This window comes from Brachionichthys hirsutus, chromosome 8 (genome assembly GCF_040956055.1).
Source record: "Brachionichthys hirsutus isolate HB-005 chromosome 8, CSIRO-AGI_Bhir_v1, whole genome shotgun sequence".
Taxonomy (NCBI): domain Eukaryota; kingdom Metazoa; phylum Chordata; class Actinopteri; order Lophiiformes; family Brachionichthyidae; genus Brachionichthys; species Brachionichthys hirsutus.
In genome coordinates this window covers 10,156,711-10,176,964 of record NC_090904.1, presented here as the reverse complement: position 1 = coordinate 10,176,964, position 20,254 = coordinate 10,156,711, and the positions used below count along the sequence as shown (strand labels likewise).

General features: G+C 47.8%; 1 protein-coding gene across 1 annotated transcript in view; it reads left to right on the top strand.

Annotated features, from left to right (window-relative positions):
* The first annotated feature begins 726 nt into the window (after positions 1 to 726).
* Positions 727 to 20,254, top strand: part of fbln2 (fibulin 2) — a 28,196-nt gene continuing 8,668 nt past the window's right edge. Inside the window, exons 1-7 of the mRNA XM_068742445.1 lie at positions 727 to 2,488; positions 11,566 to 11,689; positions 11,788 to 11,917; positions 12,515 to 12,701; positions 16,331 to 16,540; positions 17,658 to 17,768; positions 18,905 to 19,006. Of these exons, the coding sequence (XP_068598546.1) occupies positions 727 to 2,488; positions 11,566 to 11,689; positions 11,788 to 11,917; positions 12,515 to 12,701; positions 16,331 to 16,540; positions 17,658 to 17,768; positions 18,905 to 19,006 (2,626 nt within the window). The remainder of the gene's footprint in view (positions 2,489 to 11,565; positions 11,690 to 11,787; positions 11,918 to 12,514; positions 12,702 to 16,330; positions 16,541 to 17,657; positions 17,769 to 18,904; positions 19,007 to 20,254) is intronic.

Here is a 20,254-nt window from a genome sequence, read left to right as displayed (position 1 = left end):
TGAGAACCTGAAACTTGAGAGCTGATAAAACTGTTTGTTTTGATTTGTGTAAATTCAGATAAACATCCACATTTGATTTCGTGTGAGACTAAAAACTGTTTGTGATATGAACACATCGTCTAGTAAAATATTTTAACCACGGAGATCACTCTCCGGTTCCCTCGTTAACTTTGAAACAGAATTAATTTAAACCGGTTATAAGAATATCTGTCCTCCTTAGTCCTTCGGGTCACACTGGCAGAGGTAACCAGGTGTAAAACCCAACGGCGGTATCATAAATGGGGTGTGGTTATAGATGGCGCCGCTCTTTAGTCCCGCCTCCACTCGGAGAATGCACTTCCACGAATGTACATTTGCTTCCTGTGTTCGGCCATTGGAGTTAAGGATTGACAACACAAGATTGTTATTGCAATGTTTCTTCTTATGGAGATGTGCAGGAACCAAAATGTTGGACTTGGCCAGACTCCAGCTTTCATCATGAGTCCAAACATTGGATTGCAGCGGATGTTAAAGGAGTATGTGACCTTTGTTTTAGAACAACTACAAACTGGACTGTCTAGAGCTCAACTATAAAGCCAGATGTTCTGCATTTCATTTGAGAAATGATCCACCTTCTGTTTCTCTTCCTCCTCTCTCTTGCAGAGTTTAATGGGCAGAATCCTTGAAGTTTAGCTCAAGGCTGAAGACGATACCTTCCCTTCGGTTGTTGCATGTACACGTGGTACCATGGCGAGTCTTGCTGAAATATCGCTGCTGAGGTTTACGCTCCTGTTCCTCTTCTTGAGCGTCTGCTTGTGCCAGCGGGACTGCACCGCCGTGGATTGCCCCCAGCTGGACAACTGTGTTGAGGAAGTGCTGGAAAGAGGCGCCTGTTGTGCCTCGTGCCGCCAAAACGGTTGTACATGCGAGGGCTACCAGTACTACGATTGCATCAATGCTGGATTCAAGAATGGTAAGGTGCCCGAGGGAGACTCTTACTTTGTTGACTACGGGAGCACAGAGTGCTCCTGCCCAGTCGGAGGAGGACGGATCGGCTGCCACTTCATCAGCTGTCCTGATATGCCACCAAACTGCATTGAGGTTTCCGAGCCTCTGGATGGCTGCATGCAATGTGAGCGTGTAGGATGTGTTCATGAGGACCAGAAGTACGACGCCGGGCACTCTTTCCATATCGACTCCTGCCAGGTCTGCCACTGCCCCACCGAAGGAGGAGCGCTAATGTGTTATCCCGTACCGAACTGTGACCCACAGGAGGTCAAGAAGCCGATGCTGTCCACTCTATCAGAGGAGGACCCCTATGGGTCTGACCAACAAGAGTCCACATCGCATGACTTTCCTCTTACTGGGAGTCTCCCTCTTTTTAAATTATCATCTGAAGATAAAGAAGAATCTGAAGGTTATGATTACAGCCCCACAGACTTTCCAGAGACACACCCTCAGTCTTTGGTCTACCCAACACTGCCCTCCATTTCCAACAAGGTCACCTCTGTCTCCAAAGGCTCTGACAGACCTGACAGTAAATCTGCCCTTCAGCGCCTCAGCGGACAAAGCACACTGGAGCTGAAAGAGCGATACGGAGTTCATGACCATTCTGCAGACAAAGAAGTGACAGAAAGTCCCCTGAGAGTCGAGCACAGTACTATCGGGTCACATGTACACAAGAATGACGATGCGTCTTGGCAGCCCTCACAGGGTATAGGAAGTATAGAAAGTGTCACAGCGAGTGATCTTACTCGACAGAAAGAGTTTGGGGAACCGTTGCATAATCTAAATAGTTCAGATGGTGCCATATTTCAACTAAACCAAGGACGAGGGAGTGAAAAACACTCTGAGCACCCACATAGGATTTCAGAAGATCAAACCCACGGAGGCTCTGAGTCGAAGAAACATCACCTAAAGGAATCAGAGACCGTGACATCGAGAGATCCGCAGAGTAACGCTAATTTTAGTCATCCAGTGAGAGGTCCAGGCAGTCAAAGCAATCAGTTAAAGCAATCAGACAAAGTCAGCTTTCCACTCCACAGTCCAAGGAGCACCGAGAGCCCCAACCATCAACGAAAAGAAGTGCATGGGACAGTCGCACCAGATCACGAGGAAGGAGGGGATGAAGGAGAAGTGGACGAGGAAAACATAGTAACACTTCATGGTGTCCAAGGGCCTGAAGGAGGGGATGTGCCCTACAAGATAAAACCAACACCACAGGAAACAAGAAACCAAGAGTCAGAGAGCAGCCGTCCAATCAGCAACCAGGAAAAGGCCACGCCCGAGCCCAGTACCAGCTCATTCAGGACGCCCGAGCACCTGGCAACCCCCACCTTCACTTCCATTACGACCAATACCCAGCCACCAGAAAGAATCACCATGAGGGAGCGGGAACCCAGCAGAAGGCCGGGTCAGGGACTGTTTACCCTTCACAGCGAAGACCAGGACCCGGCACCGGAGAAAGACCAGAGGAAAGATCCTGTGCTGCTCGTCAGACCTGTTGGGGGTGAGTCCAAAGATGCTTTCTCTGCACAGAACGTAAGACACTGATATCCATTTCAGAGTGTAGTCAGTATTACTTAGGAATATTAACCGTCTTGAACAAGCGGCGTAAAGGGGAGGACAGCGTTCCGTAAAAGTAGAACATTTCAGACGAATGCTGCCGGATTCTCAGTGGCGTTTGACGAATGAACCCAAATGTAACATTTCGGTCGAACTTCATGAATCTTAATTATATTTCTGCTTTAGTTCTGGGAAACATTCCTGCCATCCATCATTCAAAGCACTTCCTTATGTTTTGCGGTACAACATTGTCCCAACAGCACAAAGTTTCTCTCCTTAACGCCAAGCCATTAAGATACTTCATTCATCCACTCCATTCTTCCTCTGGATTCGACCCATTCCGGAGGAGCGATGGGCAACTATTCTGGCGTCTTGTTCAAAGACACTACAGGATGTAAGATTAGGGATGGAACCACCAACCTACCGAACCACAGCTTCATTTTCTTATGACCCAAACTACTTGAGCGTTTGTTATTTTTTTTAGCCGTGCATGATAAGCTCGGTTCTTTGGTGATCGGTAATGAAGGCTTTAACTGATGAATTCATTGGAATTCCTTTCCTTAAATGCAACAAACATCTGTTGTCAGTTTGTCTTAGCATATACGAAGATTTGCTGCTTTTCATTTAAAGTCATTTATCCCGCTCCAAATAATTGATTCATTGTTCTGTTTGTGAAACGTCAGACACCGTTTCATATGCCAGCTGCATGTGAAACGGTGACGTCCCAGAGCGAGCATCCTTTAAGTTGCTTCCATTGCTCAGCTGGCCGGGTGGACGAGCAGCGGGCCTTTTACTCTGCGCTGTTAACGAAGATGTTTTCCACAAATAGCAACGTGTCCTGCTCCGGTACTTCGCCGCTGTTTTGCCCTGGAAACCCATGTTTGAGATTGAGTCTTAATTTGACTTGTAACCATGGAGACGAAGAAATTCAAATGCTAAACGTGCAAAAAAAAAAAGGTCCCCGAACCGAATAAGAAAAGGCAGAGGGAAGGGACTGAGTCACATTTGATTCTTTCGGTGACACACACACACACTAATGATGCAGATTTAGCTATTTACTTATCTTGTGCATTGATTTTCTGACTCCGTAACGGATTTAAGGCTCCTCGGGTCCTGCTGGAAAGGCGTGACACATTTCTTTCAGTCTTTTATCTCACTTTCTATCAGGCCCCCACTTCGCCGTCTTTCCGTCCTCCGTCGACAGAGCTCTTGTTTTGCAGGGTAGAGTTTCCGGAGTTACCCCGGATGCTCCACCGCTACCAGGGAAAACAATCCTTGTTCTATTGTACGCTCGTTTCCCAACTGTAGGAGTGTTTCCTACACGCCATAAATCAAGCCTTGGGAAACCGCAGAGCACCGTAGTGAACGTGTGAATTATAGGCACAGGGGTGATGTCAGTTGAGCCTCCATTAAGAGGTTCAAGCAGGCAAGTTGACACTTTTCTGTTTGAGTGACTGTCTATAATATATTATTCGCCTAAACGAGACTAATTCTGACTTATTGGTACTAAAATCTGAGGGTTTACCTTTGAGAAGGGGGAGGGGCTTTAACTGCACTCGAGGGCTCAACTGTAGAAACTATTTAGGATGTTTGCAACAATCAGCTTGTGATTAATGCCGTATTGATTCATAACTAAATCTTCATTAATATTCGCATCGTGTTTCCTTCACAGACGTCGCAGTTCTGCGGTTTCCTCTGCCAGGCCGCGATAACACTTACAAGCGTTATAAAATAGGAAGTGATTGGACGTGACTCGACGGTTCCGGTAATGCGTCGCTGCGCTTGGCGCTCTGTCGAGCATTAGATGTAGAAATGACATCATGTAGGTAGAAACTCAACACGTGTAATTGAAAATGCTCTTCAAATGGAGCGAGCGTGTGATGAAACGATCCGGCTCTTCCTCTATTACAGAGCGGGTCATTATCAATTAATCTTTTTATGAGACTATGTAATTGCATAATCGCTGCACGCCACAGTAGATTTATTCTCACGCCATTCACACGCTCGTTGGCGGTAATGGGGAGGGCGTGCGATCAGCGGACCGGCGGGTGGAGACTCCAGCCCAAAATCTTGGCCTTAACATGATGCATCGCTTTGCCTTCTGTAGCATCAGCAGGAGGAGACGGGGATGACAGGGGGCTGTTATACTAGCTATATCAATTTAACATTTGTTGTTGTTGTTTTTTTAAATGTTTTGGCCTTTTTTTTTCTCTCGTCGGATTTGACATTAGTTTCTCATTAGTGTCATTAGATTATGACATCATAATCTCTAGCGGTTGATCAACAGGACATTCATTCATTTTCTTAGCCTCTTAATCGTAAATCAAGGTCGCGTGAGCTACGGGAGGCTATCCCAGCCGTCTAGTGGTGAGAGGCGGGGTACACCCCGGACAAGCCGCCATGAACAGGACATGAAAAAGACATTTAAAATAGATGCACAGCAGCACCAACTATCACACTGTGAAGCACTGATTTACATAAAATAGAATACCGTATTTTTTGGATTATACGTCGCTCCGGATTATAGGTCGCACCAGCCAAAAAATGCATAATTAAGAAGAAAAAAACATATATAGGTCGCACTGGAGGATAAGTCGCATTTTTGGGGAAAATTTATTTGATAAAATCCAACACCAAACAACATACATGTCATCTCGCGGGCGGACGCCGGCGAAGGCGCCGCACCGCGCTCGCGCGGACGGAGGATGAGGGGCACGGGGGCAAGGGGACGGGGAAACCCCGCCAGGCGGGCGCGCGCGCCGCGCGGCCTCCGGCGGGCGGGGAGGGCAGGGCGACGGGGCGACTGCTCCCCCAGCCGACTGCTCCCCCAGCCGCGGCCCCGCTTCGCACCCCAGCCCGACCGACCCAGCCCTTAGAGCCAATCCTTATCCCGAAGTTACGGATCTGATTTGCCGACTTCCCTTACAGCTACCTTGATCTAACATGCCAGAGGCTGTTCACCTTGGAGACCTGCTGCGGATATGGGTACGGTAATAAAAAAAAGCATATATAAGTCGCTCCGATTTATAAGTCGCACCCCCGACCAAACTATGAAAAAAACTGCGACTTATAATCCGAAAAATACGGTAATTTAAATAGAAACCAAACGGTTAATATTTCACTTACATTGTATTTCCTTTCAGACAGACCGATAGATTCACACGAGACACACTACAATAACCAGAAGTCAGTTTTGGGCCTGAATACGAGTCCCATCGGACCAACCGGCCTCCAAGTGAGATCCACATCCGACAGGAATCGGGACGCCGGTCACACTCCAGGGGCTGATGGAGATGCAATCTGGACTGCTTCCGGCTGCCCACACTGTCTCTCAGCGCTACGAGCCGACCTCATCAGGCATCAGGCAGCCGTAGCGTGTTCAGACTAAGGTTTCCATCTGTTCTCCCAGAACCTCGCCGCCTCCGCTCGGGATGCACGATAGAAAACAGCGAGCTTTGGTGCTTTTGTGACGTCTGGATTAGTGACAAATTATTTACCGCGAAAGGGAATTAATGAACAAAAGGGCAGGGTGCAGCATACGGCGAGGGAGTTGATGAAGCGCTGCACCACGTGTGAACCTGAGCGATGCCACTGCTGTCCTTGGGTGGATATCGCTTCTATCTACCTATCGCGCCTCAGCTCAGGCTCCGCCCACAAAGAAAGTTTGCACTCTTTTCAAAAGTTTGCATGTTCAGGGCCACAGAATAAAAACAATTTAAACTGTCATTAAAATAAAAGTAAGGGAATAAAGTTGGTTAAATCTTCTTTGCATTTCGGTTCCGCTTCCTGGTTTCATCACCAGAACACTTCCTCAAGCAGTTATTTTAATTTGAGCTATTTGAGCTTTATAATCATGACGACCTCAAAATATCAAATTAATTCAATATGGAAGATTCTTTTGTTCTGTTTCTCTGATTAGTTGACTCAACTGAACGGGATCCAAGTCGCAGCCCGGAAGGCTGGCATTCGGTTTTATTCCTTTCCGAGTCTCTTATTTGAATTCAGGTAACAAACAAAAAGGTGGTCAAAAAGCAATTTCCGGAGAAATTGTCCTCGGTTTTTTCCCAAGGACAGTTTTCCAACTTTTCCTTGTGCTTCTGCAATTTTCATCCTAAAAGGATTCAAAGATATTTCTTCGAGTAGCACTGAGGCTCTTTATCTGTCAGTGTGAGGGTTTAGGACGGTGAAGGTGAAGGTGTTGGGCCTTCAGGCAGGGCTGGAATAAGGAATTGATTACAGATGATATATAGTAAAAGCAGCGTCTGTTGAAACGATAAATCACACGAAGTCGCCTTCTGTTACGTCTGATCGGAAACAAGACGAACGCCGGCCCTCCCCAGGTGGTTGTGTGATCAGCTCTCATCCTCCGCTAGGATTTCAACAGTATTTTGTGTCAGATCCTTATAATTCTGCAGCCGCTTTGGTTTTCTTATTTCTGGACAGACACCAAGACATTTTGCATTTTCTTTATTGTTCCTTGCCGGTGTTTGCCGTTGTTCCTGTGGACGGGATCTCGCCGTAGAAAGGACGGATCTTTGCCGGGTTGTGGTATTACGGTCAAGACGGGCCCCTTAGATGAACTCAGAGCAGCATTCACTTTGCTGTCCAAGGTAGAGGACAGACAGCAGAGACACAATCCTAGTTAATTATGGTGTCAGGAGATGCTCCGTCTCGGCAGTCCGGGTAATTCCGCTATTGCGAATGTCCGCTCGTCTGCATGCTGCGGCTCTGGTGTGACCCCCCGGCCCCCCCAATCACCAAAACAATACCTGCTCTCTGCAGCTCAGCACAGATGACTGTCCCCGAGGATTTCACCTCGCTGTATCCTGGCGTGGAATCACACCGCCCCATGAGCCAAAAAGGTGTGCCAATGTTTCTATACTGGGCCCGGAGAAAAAGACTGCTCCTGCTTTTGGACCGATCCCATTTGTGTCACTGTAAGGTACCGCATGAGCAGAAAGACACAACGAAACACACACACTCCTTTCGCTTCCTCTGCCTGCAGCATCTTTGCTTGCTCTGAATGGAATAAAGCTCTTTGTCTGGATGCAAAAATCAAAGACAGATTTCTTTTTAATTTTTTTTACGTTATCATCCAACAATGGAGAGAGTGCCTTAGCATTAAGAGCAACTGGCACAGATATGGTGAATAATGGATGATATTGATTCTCATCTCCTGATAGATTTCTTGCATGCTACTTGGCGTTCTCTTTTTCTATCTCTGAACGCTTTCTCCTCTCCAGCTATCTTTCTGCTTTGTTCTCTGCAGATGTCACAACAGTTTTTCTTGTAGAGGCGCTTTGGCAGGATGTGAATCATCTAAATACAGATGCACGCTGGTGCGGAGTGGGGCTGTTGTTTGTCACCCGGGTCGCTCTCCTTATCTCTGAATGGGGAGATGCAGCTGGGTCATGAGCTCGGCACCCAGTCATTTGGCATTTTTCTCTTCCTAGCGGTAAAATGGGGCATCGGGCTACTAATCATTCACAAGCCGCATTTGTTTCTCTCCTAGAAGAACTTGTTCATGGCACAGAGTCAATAAACTCTTGGATTGGCTTTTTTTGCACATAAAAAACAACTTTGTTTCTTCTTTGAGGAGAAGTAGGAGCAATTTGGGAAGTCATTATTTTCCGACTAATCAAGGCAACAATCACTCTGGTAAATCGAGCGCCACTCGGTATCACAATCATGGAAGAACTATTATTGTCCGAGCTAAATTACAATAAATATTTCTGTTCACAAAATTTGGATTATGATCTGGGTCCACATCAAATTGAACCGTGTCCTGGTCCATAAGGTTCCCTGAGCACGATCATTTTTTAAAATTATGATTAGAATACTTTCCAGATATTTATAAGGAAAAATACATTCCCAGACCCTGGTCTGGATGTATAATGTAATGGATTTGTTTGTGGTTCCAAACCAGCCCATTCTACGAAACATGACTTTTATTGTTTAACTTTTAAAGTAATCATACTGGTTAAACCAACCAACATTTGGATCCAGGTGAAGTCCAGATTATATCTAGTTCACATATAGGTCGAATCAAGACTATTGCTAAAATGTCAGCTCCGGGATAGATCTTATTTTAGATCTGGATTAGGTCCAGTTGAGCTCAGGTTTAGGACCTGGGTCTAACCTTGGGATAGTTGGGTTGCTGAGGCTTCAGAACTAAATGCTAAATAGATAGCAGATGTCTAATTTAAGCCTCTAGAAATACAGCAGAGGTGGATGGATGCTGTTATTGGTGTTGAAACGTCTCCAAAAATTGACATAAACAGTGTTAGAGAGACTATTTATTTACAAAGGGAACGATTGACAGGACGCTGCTTCATTCTCCTTTATTACATTGTTTTAGTGGCATTTAGAAATGTTGCATTGATAAACTCTAAAGTACAGCGTAAAGAGCAGATATTTTAGGTTAAGGTTAAAGAGTCAAGGCTGGCCGCACTTAATCGCTTCACAGTGCAGTAAAATTATTCAACATACAAAGTACAAGAAGCATTAAGCGGTCCTGGGGGGGTGGCTGGAAGGCAGGGACTTTGGCATCGGATCAAATCGGCTCAAATGTCTCTGTGCATAATAAATAGTCCTTCATTTCAAAAGTCCTATTAAGGTAATACTACTGTAACCCAGAAACTGCATGTGGTTTTAATCTGAATTTGAATTTGAGCTACGTGTGAAATATATGTGATTTAAACCAAGGACGATCTTGTGGTGATGAAATCAATGAGAACTTCACCTCCTCTTGTCATTTCCTTCACTGTCACAGAGCCGTGTAGAGTTTCAGCTCTTAAAGGGGACATATTCTGGAAAAAAAAACAACACTTTTCACATGTTTCTACACTCGTATTTTGGCAGTTTTGGGTCATTACCAACCCAAAAACTGCTAAATTAAACCATCCAGTCAATCCTGCGTAGATCTGTAATCAAGTATTGAACCACGTCTGGCAGCACTCTTTTCACTTGTGATGTCACAACGGGGGGGGCGTTCACAAGATGTGCGTGCACGCTCCCCCGTGTCTGCGCTCCGCACGTCCACGCTCTACCTGTGGCTCGAGTCGACCCACGAGCCAATTCTTGCGTCTCGGTAGAATAAGGAGTCTAAACGTCCTTGGATCGGCAATCCAGAGTTCGGCCAGATTCAACCAGCGAACATCTCCTTCGCTCCTCCTCCCTTCTCACTCGTTGGAAGTCTTGCCGACTGACGCACTCGATTATGTGTTTCATATAGCAGCTCTCGCAAATACCAGGATATGAGTCCATCCTCTTTTTTTGGAAAAGCATTCAAATTGGATCTATTTCACATTTTCAACATTGGGGCTGAATCTGTCCGCGGTGGTTCTGTCACGGCTGCCAGATGCGAGAGGCGGATTTGAAGGGAGTCTGGCGTTTTGTTGCCGGGAGGGCAACGCTTTCAAAACTCTGCTTTCAAGGCCGTGTCTGGAGTGGTCGGCAGCTCAGATCTCATCCAGAGTCCTGGTTCTGGTGGATTCCTACCCGAACGGTCTGGTCTGATGCCAGTAGCGCCGTGCATAATGAGTTCTGACAGAGAGATGACCCGGAAGATAAAAGAAACGCAGACGTTTTCACTTACGTTTCATGTAAATAACTTCAGAGCGTATGAACCATGTTAGCTCGCCGCTAACACTTTATCGATACTTTGATCGCTCAGATGTAGCCCCTTAATGTCTTTGAGAAAGTGAAGGTTTTGTCCGTGGACGTCCTGCCGCCGGTATCCCGCCGCTGACCGGCGTATGAGGCTAACACATTGCTAACAATGCTAAGGTTTGACTCGTTGGCCGATGCTGGGAGACGTCTAGGCAAAGAGGAGGGCGACGATCCGCCCGCTCTGTTGTTTGCCGACAAGAGTCTAAAGGCGATTGTGAAATATGATATTTTTTGGCTTTGCCCCGAGAGAGGCAGCGGATGGGACAAAGAGAAGAACGCGCCATGCTTGAATCTCTGTCTGCTTGATTGAAGCCATGACTGCCCTGCCAGGACGGCCCTTTCAAGCCCGGAATCCATTATATTCTCATCTGCCTCACAGATGAGCGCCTGAGGGCACAAATGCGAACAAAGGGAGAGAGAGTAAAAAAAAAACGAGATGAGAGTTGAAATTCGGCGACCCTTGGCGACCTCTGAAGAGTCTAAGCTGAGAAAGTTTCTGTGGGAGAAAGAAGTAAAAAACGTGAAGGATAGAAGAAAGTACGAGGAAACACCTGCCCTCCCCAACAATGAAAGAAACCCCCGGCGAGCCTGCCAAGTTAGAATTCTCAAATGGTCGTGATCAACCGCAGATTAAAACTTGTGAAACAGACGAGGTGAGTTCGCCTACAGAGGCGACGCTTAGCAGCTTTGTAATTTGTGCAGATGTCCACGTCAGCCGTGTCTTCGGTGACTTCCTTTTTTTTTCCTGTCCTCTCTGTATTCTAATGTCCTTCCATCACTCCTATCTTTGTCCCAGCCCCCCCTCCCAGCCTCAGCTCCTTGTTTGCTGTGTTATTTGATCACCTCATCCCCCTCACCTGAGCTCCTCCACCCCATCTGTTCGGGATGAGTTTTTGTCGACTTGTCTGCTTTGTGTGCCAGTTCATGTTGTTACCTCCACTGCAGGAGGAGGAGGAGGAGGATGTGATGCCATCTTTGATTGTCTGCCAGATAGCTGGAAAAGTTCAGAGCAGATTTTAATGACATTTTGTGCAGTGTTGGATCTCAGGCCAGGGAAGAGCTGTTTAAAGTCTGAGGTGGATCTGAGTAGCGATGTGGAGTCTGGGTCGCGTTCACTTCTTCATCGCATCTACAAATACAGGAAGAAGCCAGTCAGGATAGAACGATGCAGGCGTGGAAACTTACAGGGATGATGTGGATCCAGATTTATTCAAATGGTTCATCTGTTATGAGGCCAATTTGAGTGCAATTGCATCGTTGTGGCAACAAGGCATAGTCCAAGTTTCAACGAGTAAAAGCAGTAGGACCTGCGTCTGAGCTGAGTTCGGATGTAAGTCTTTGTATCTGCAGGTCCCGTCGGCCCCGGCGAAGACCTACTGGGGAGCTGCTGCGCCGCCGGACAGAAATGGGCCACAGAAAATCACCGCTGCGACCTCATGCCCCCGCTGGACCCTGACAGACGCTCCGTTTGCAGGTAGCTCGCCTGGCGTTTTTTGATTTATGCTGCTTGGGAGGACAGAAATTGTCATCGTCCTCCAGTTCACGATTTCCTCTGTGATTGGTTTGTGTTAGCGTCGCTCAGAAGCAGTGCTGCCTCAGCTCCGCGTCGGAGAGCCGGTGCGACTCGGGTGTGATGTCAGCCAGGGGAGGGGCCACCTGCGAGGCGGGCGAGGAGGGGCGGTGCTCCGATTACCCCTACCAGGTATTTGATCAAAAACCCAAGGCCTCCACGAAAGCCGTTGGGCGGCGTGCATGGCGTCGTCGGGTCACGGCTCCAAGTTTCAACTTTAATTAATTGCACAAAAATAAACAGCAGGCGAGCGAGCAAGTAACGCGACTCCTGTGTGAATGTACATTAGCACGGTGAAAACCGCAAACCGTTTAAATATCCTCTGGAATGCGTCTCTGTTTTTGCCAGAGCCAGATTTTCATTTCAGATACCCGATGCCAGCAACGAGGCTTTCGCAAAGGTCAGACGTTTTATTTGTGTGTCTTGGCAAACAGCTTGAAGTCTATTAGCGAGGAACCGGCGAAGTCTCCTGTTTCTGTGTGCGTCCTCCAGACACGTGAATACTTCCATATGGAACCGGGAGTCACGCCTCGCGTTCAGAGTACCCGGCGGTTGGCCTCTCCAGCCAGCCGTTGGCGTCCCGAGGCTCCCGGCGCCAGGCCGTCGTTTCAGCGGCGTGGAAAGGCCTGGGTTTCTTTGCATCCTGTGTTTGTGTGTTCAGCCGTCCGCCTTAAACAGAGGCGAGACTTCAGCTCTGAACTGGACTGACCCTCGTGTCCGAACGTCCAGGTGTGCTGCAGCTGCTGCGCTCTCGGCTTGCTGGTGCGCAACGAAGGACGGGGTTGCGATGCCCACCGGCACCTGAGCTACCCGTGCGGTCACGTCTTCCTCACCTGCTGCGAGGAAGAGGAGGGGCCGAGCCAGATGCCTCTGAAGAGGAAGCAGCTGCCCAGAGCGACGTTGGTGCCCAGAGAAGGTATCTGCTGCTCATCAACACGGAGAACACGTTTATCACGGACATTCAGTGGGTCGGGGGGGGGTTACTGCCTGTGCTGGAAGTAGCGACGGCCCTTGGAGCCGAAGCTACTCCGGTGAGAAAGGTTTATGTGGAGACGGGAGCAGCAGGCATAATGGATGATGCAGGCATCACGATCGGCCCCGTGAGATTATTTTAGAATCAGTCCAGTTTAAAGATACATGAGGAAAATAGAACACTTTCAAAAATTCCACGACACCTTGCGACAAGTTTTTTTTTTTTTTTTTTTTTGCTGGTTAGTGTTATTAGTTTCTAGTTTTTATCATCAGTTCATTATGAGGCAGAATCAAGTCTGGCCTTCTCAGTCTCATTTAGTCTAAATCCAGTCTCATTTCACTCTCAAGCCTCGTTTTAGTCTCATCATCAGTCTAATTTAAGCCTCATTAAAGTCTTATTTTAGTCTTATTTGAGCCTCATTTAATCGCATGTCAGTCTTAAACATTCTGACTTGTATATTTGTGGAATGCTACTTCCTGATAGCGCTTGTTAGAAATGAGGATGTCTGCGCTTTCACCAGCTTCACTTTCCGAAGAAGATAAAATTTCGTACTTTGACAGCAAGCATTTTGCGACATTTTCCCTCACTTCCACAAATTGGACATTTGGTGATTTCTGCCTCCATCTACAAGCCACTTTTTTGCTAACAAGATACCACAAACAGTCTTGCACTGCACTGTGGATGTGGAATCTTTCCAGGCCGAGCCATCATTATCTTGTCCGTGTTGAAGTTTAAGTCAGAGGCGACGTCTGGGCCGAGTCGGCGCTTTGGAGGACAGATGCTCCGCTTTGACTGGGTCAGGAGTCACGTTACCGTTCAGAGTAATGGCAAACGATGCATGCAAGCTGCGATGAATCAGGAACAGATGGCAGCTCGGGCTGTCGTCCTCTTTACTTGTGCCAGTCAAGTTTTCCTCCATCTCTCATCCAACAAGAAACCGATGCCAGTCTGATCCGCATGAGCGGGTTGGATGCCGCGGAGCTTCAGGACAAGCATCACTCAAATCATTTGTATCCTGTTTGTGGTACAAGAACGTGGTTGAACCCGCTTGTTCTTGAACTCTTGAAATCAGATGTTTAAGGGGTGAAACAAGATTTTAAAATACTGTGAAGCTCCTGCACAAGTATACTGCTCCTTTAAAAAGGAGAATAAACTGTTAGAACTTTAAGAGACTTTTTCTTGCTATCATTGATCAGGACTTTTGCAGAGCTTTGTGCAACCTTTCTAAGGAGGTTTCCTCTGTTTGCTAGCAGGATTACGGAAAAACTGCTGGTTGGATGTTTATGAAAATCAATCTGAAGATGGGTCTCGGTCTAACTTAGATCCCATTACATTTTGAGAGCGATCCGGATACCCGTCTGGATACAAAAGAAATCTGGATTTTCCCATTTACTTAAAATGGAGGCTTAAAAAAAATCATATATTGTAAAATATGCATCAAATTTACTCACCAGAAATCACAGTCATAAAGGGGTCCAATATGCACTCATGAAAATTGTCTTCTGTTTCAGATCCAGAATGAGGTCAGAAAAATATATGGATTAAAAAAAATCAGTTAAAAATACACATAAACTCTGATTCACTTTGACTTTTCAAGGTTGGTGTATAAAGATATCAAGAACAATCTAGAGCCTTGTGTTGCTGATCCAGATCACCATGTGGACGGTGTAGATCCAGTTCGGAGGGGAATGAGCTACTTGGAGGAGGTCTGTGCTCTCTCTGAGTGCTTTTCTGGTTATTTATTGGGACCGGACACAGAGAATGACATTGCTGTGAATTAATAGTCCGAGTTAGCGGTTGTGATTTGATGGGTAGAGTTTGTCCATGTATGACGGATCACTGAGGTCAGCCTCCTTCTCTGAGCCTGTTATTTGATTCACACCATCAGAGGAATTCTTCCTAATCCCGCCTTTTAATAGGCTCCGCTCTGACCGTCGACTGCAGCTCACATCCTTGCGCTGTAAAGGGGAAACTTGAATGATGTCACTCTGAAATGGGAATGAATTAACCTGCCGAAGGCTGAGGACGCTTTAGGAGCGCTCTCACGGGATTCGTGAAGGATGACTTTACTTTGTGAGCATTTTTATGGATGAAAGTACGGATGAGATGCGCTGTAATTATTTCCACGAGGGGAGTCTTATGTCTTATGACTCATCACGTTCTAATTAAAACAGGAAACATTTAATCTCCTTGCACCTCTGAGTTTAAACCCCACATAATGACGGTGAGAAATCTTTCCAGAAGCCTCCAGCTGGACGCGCTGCCCGTCCGCGCAGGTTCAATGACTTGAGGATTATTCTAATGATCCAAATGGAGTTAGACTCAACAGTGCATCCAAACAGTGAACTCATAATGGAGATCTGGAGGGCGGGGTTGCTTGTTTTGGGTGACCCGGAAATGCAGAATCATAGTCCAACAAGGGTCTAGTTGGGTTTTGAGAAGGACCGCCCCTTTTCTGTAGACCAAATAGTTTACTCACCTTCGATTAACACACTTTTAATTCATGCAGATGGGTTTTAATGCAACTCATTCCTGCATAGACTCACTCCTTTCTGCGTCGGGTCTGGAGGGGCTGACACCGGAGAAGAGGGGAGGCACAAGTCACCAGACTGGTACCAGTACAAAGAGAGACAAACCAGTCACATTCACACACACGCCTGGTTGTCTCCTGGTTTTCCAGCACCTTCCCGAGAGATTTGACCAGATCTGGTCGGGCTATATCGGAGTCTGTTGCCTCATCGCTGACTATTATTCTACTCGCAAAGACCCTTAACAAAAGCTTTTTGAACCTGACTTTGAATTAACGAGGGCAAGGTGAGCGGGGCGGGGCGAGAGACACTGAGAGGGAGAAAGTCTGGGACCACGACCAAGACCATGACGGATCGTCTGTCGAAACAGACGACGTTCTAAAAGCGGCCGCTGGCAACTGGACAAGCTGAGTCACAGGCGGCGGTGGCGTCGGCCCGAGTCAAGCTGAGACGGGCCAGAATCTTTAACCTCCCGGGTCTAATTAGAACTCCAGACAGTCCAAAACGCAAAATGCAAATGTCAGACCTTTGTTGGTCAGTAAAGAAATCAGAATACCGTTTACATTCGCTTTGTTTTCTGAAGGGCGTACTTTGTGTGGGTCAAACTGGCGTTTTTGCAATATCTTATTTTTAGTGTCTGCATTAAAGAGGCCGTAAGAAAAACTCATATTTTCACGAAGCACCTCCAGTAGTTTCATTTCTGCTTCGTGATGTTCCCTCGCTTCTATAATTGCTCTCCGTAGATGCTCGGCCTTTATCGCATCGCCTCTTTATCCTCGCGGCGGCGTCCTGCAGTCGCAGCACGTCCGCCATTACGACTCTAACCTCTGCGCCTGTTTCTGCTCAATGGTTTCCTGCAATAATCGTCATTTTTGAATCCGAGCGGCGCTTGAACGCCGTGAATCCGAATCTGAAAGAGGAGCAGATGAGCAGATGTTGTTTTTTGTCTTCAGCTCAGTTTAATGCTGTAGGTGTGCTGCATAAATTATATAGCAATCTGGTGCTGGAACTAATTTCGGAGCGCCCCCCCCCCTTTCTTTCTAGTCTCAGACAGGAAGTTCCCCAAGGAGGCCTTCTCCATCAGCGCCACGGATGAAGCTGCCAATGCGGTGGAGGAGCAGGAGGACGTGGACCAGTGTCAGCTCCACCTGGGCCAGCTGTGCCAGCATACATGCACCAACATCTGGGGCTACTACCACTGTGGCTGCCACCAGGGGTACATCCTGCAGCAGGACGGACACTCCTGTGCACCGGGTACTCGAACGCACCACGGAAGGTTGATCCACAATTAACTCTGACCTGAAGGGACATGGGGAAGACGTTCCCTTTTTGCCCGTAGGGATGATTATCCATCTATACGTCTAGAAGTGATCTGTTTTCATCTGAAGAAGAGTGTGCGTCATTACGGGGGGGGGGGGTTAGGGTTAGGGTTTAACGCTTTTCAACATCTGCAAAACAATATTTGGGCATAAAACTAGACTTAGATATTCATTGGTTCTGTACGCGCCATCTTCAAGTGACCTGGTTTTAGTTTGACTCTGTCGTGCTCTAATGTTTAAATATGATTGGTTGAAATATGTTTTTATTGTTTTGTTGGGGTTTGTGTGTGTGTGTGTGTGTGCGTTTGCGGCTGCAGCTTTGATTCGTTGCATCTTCATTATCTGATGGGTTTTTTTCTTTCGGGCAGAGCTGGAGAAACTTTTTTTCTTTTTAGTGGGTAACAGAAAAAGAAAATGCATTACAGCATGTGAAAGTAAGTTTTGTTCCAGGGCTCATTAAATCTGATTTTCAGGAAGGGACGGAACGCAAGGCGACGCAGCGCATTTGCTAAACGCTCCTGAAGTTAAAGTCTAAATATAAAGGGGGGGTTGAAGTTTTACAGTTGCAATGTAAAGATGTAGTTTAATAAATGCAGGGACGGATACTCGGTGTACATGTACCCAACGCCAATGTGTAAAAGAACGTAGAACATTTATTAAACGTATTCCTCAGTCGTTTAGAGTCGCACTGTTGTCTGGTTCCGTCCCAGCTGATCGGACCGAGTTCCGTTTAATACGAGGGCCTGGAATTTTCTGAGGGAGGGAGGGGTGACGGCCGTTAGCTATCACCGTCTAAAACAACAACAGGTTTCATCTCCAGCATCAGATAAAACAGGCCCATAAAGATTGTCAACGACCTCGTGTTAAATCTGATTTATTCACAGCTCCCTGCGCTCTGAACGGCTTTAACGGTTAACGTCCCGCTGCCAGAGTCCAGTGACATCCTGTGAAATAAATGTGTGCGACGCCACACGTTGATTATTAGCAGCATCCTGCAGTCCACTTCCTGCTGTGCTGGTACGATCTCTGCTTTTTGTGTTTCCACTGTGCAGTGAGTCCTGATGAGGACAACAGAGTCGGACTGGACGGTCCCGCTGCGGCCCCAACCCAAACCGCTGCTGCCACAACTGCAGCCGCCGCTGCACAAAGCCATCCTTGTGCAGGTAACCCCCCCCCCCCCCAACGCACATGGCATCACTGTACATGGCTCGCTGAACGCTCTTTAGCGGTTCCATCTGACAAAAAGGTTCTCGAGACTTGGATGACACCATTTGACCTTCACGAACCCAGCTGCTAAACTCAGAAAAGACGGCTCTGTCCGGGCCACGTTAGACCGTCTGCATCGGAGCACGCAACTTCAGATTGTGTAAACGGGGTGGGGGGGGGGGGCTTTACCACTATGCAAATCGGCCATTTGTTGAAAGGTAATTGGTGACCTTTATTTTGGCGGTAAAGGCTTCGAGATGATTCAGCAGCGAGGGCTGGCTGCTCAAACATCGCTGCAGGATAATGGCGGATGGTTTGTAGATCTTTTCCTACTGCGAGACTCTTCTTTATGGATCACTGCCACGGCTAAAGTTGTCTTTTCCAGCTTCGGTTCTGACGGGATTCGGGGCTTTAGAGAGTGTTTTGTACAAATTGCCCAAGCAGCGGCGGGCGTCTCCTGCCTGGGGCCCGCTAATCGGTCCTTACGGAAACACAGCCGGCAGGTCCAGCCGAGTCCGGCGGACGGGAAGCGTTAATGTCCTGCCTGATTGCCCGGAGGAGAACTCCTTTATCGACACAAGTCAAAAGCCCTTTAGGGGAAAGTGCATGAAGGCTGTCGCGCGGCTTCTTGAGCGTAATTTTGATCGAGCCGAGGAAAGATCGGCGGCCGCGACGCTTTGGCATAAAGCCCTCCTCTTCCTCCTCCGGCGTGTCTCTGGTTGTTAGCTCTGAGGGCGTCCTGATCAGGTTATTGATCGGCCTTGGGACCACAGCGGCGCTTCGGTGGGGATGAATTGGCGGGACATGGCAGGGAAGCAGCCCCGTGTCTCTTTGTGACGGGCCTATCGAGCTGGTAAATAGAGAAAATGGATTCTGTCGTGTCGAATTTGATGCTTTGTGAGCGGCTCCTTCCTGTGAGAAAGCGATAATCAATGCCAGGATGAGAAGACCGGCTCCACCGGCGCCTCTGGGAACGACACAGCAGGGAAGCGAGGACGAGGACGAGGACGAGGAATTTAAGACATTGTGAGTGCAGCTCTGTGGAATCTTGAGCTGCTTGTGATCACGCTGCCTGTGTTTTTGTGTCTTGTAGATAATGGTCCTTGCGGCCAGCGCTGTGTGGCGGCGGCGGGCCGGGCCCGCTGCTCTTGTTTCCCGGGATACTCGCTGATGGCGGACGGACACATATGTGAAGGTAAGAGCTGGACGGACTCACGAGGCTTGTGCATTTCCCCGCAAGCAGTCTTTGCACGAGGGGACGATCAAGCCGGCGCCGTCGACAACAACAACAGCGTGTAGCCATGACAACGGAACAAAAGTGCAACGGAGGAGCTTGTCCGGAGATCGGCACATATTTTAATTGGATGCAGCCACTCATGCAGGTCTTATGACACTGAACAAGGAATCGACTGATGGAGCGCCACTTCCTGGAGGTGGAGGCTGCTGCCTGGAGCATTAGTCAAGCGTAGCCAATTACAGCGAGGCAGCTGTAGCCGCAGTAACAAACAGCGCACACGATGAGCTACAGCTGATGAAGGACGATGCCAGGAACATCTAACCAAAGCAGCCGGGGTCGGAGATGATGCTATCGATCGGAGCCGGGGAGCCCCTTGTCTCTACTTCCTGGAGATTTGCAGGAAGTGACACAATCCAGAGCATCTGAAACAAATTTGATGGATGGGACGTCTGGAGATAAAATATTGGTCACGTCGCTGGATCTCATCCCAGCTTGCTATGGGCGAGAGGCGGGGTACACCTCGGATGCGTTGCCAGCTCATCGCGGGGCCACACAGAGACAAACAACCATTTACACACACACAAACACACACACACACACACACACACACACACACACACACACACACTGCTGCGTGTTCTTGGTGGTGGGAGGAAACCCGAGAACCCGGAGAAAACCCACGCAGACACGCGGAGAACAAGCAAATGCCTCACAAATAGGATTTGAACCCGATCACCTTCTTGCTGTGAGGCGACAGCGCTAACCACTACACCACTGTGGCGCCCTGGAGAGAAAATCAGTTTTGTATTTTGTCATTTCAAACTGACTTCAAAAACTGAAAGGTAAAGCTAAATAAGCAGATTTCACTAACTAGCTAGCCAAAAAGTCCTCTCATTGGCCGCCAGCATAGGACCCGCCCCTCATTATGCAATACGATTTCTCCTTTTTCCAGTGAGTACCTTACAGTAATAATTCTGCCGCGCCAAATTGACCCATGAATTCCAAACAGCTCCTTCCGTTTGTGAAAAACGTGATAAATGGTCGACCGCCTCTGCCGGACTGGATTTATCCCGTCTGCATTGAGTTTGCGTTTCCCCTCCTATCAACCAGAGGACTTTGTCTGAAAGTGGTCCCACACGTCAGGACGTGGTGGGGGGGGCATGTTTGAGGATTGAACCGAGACCTGCAGATGTTTTGTCGGACTGA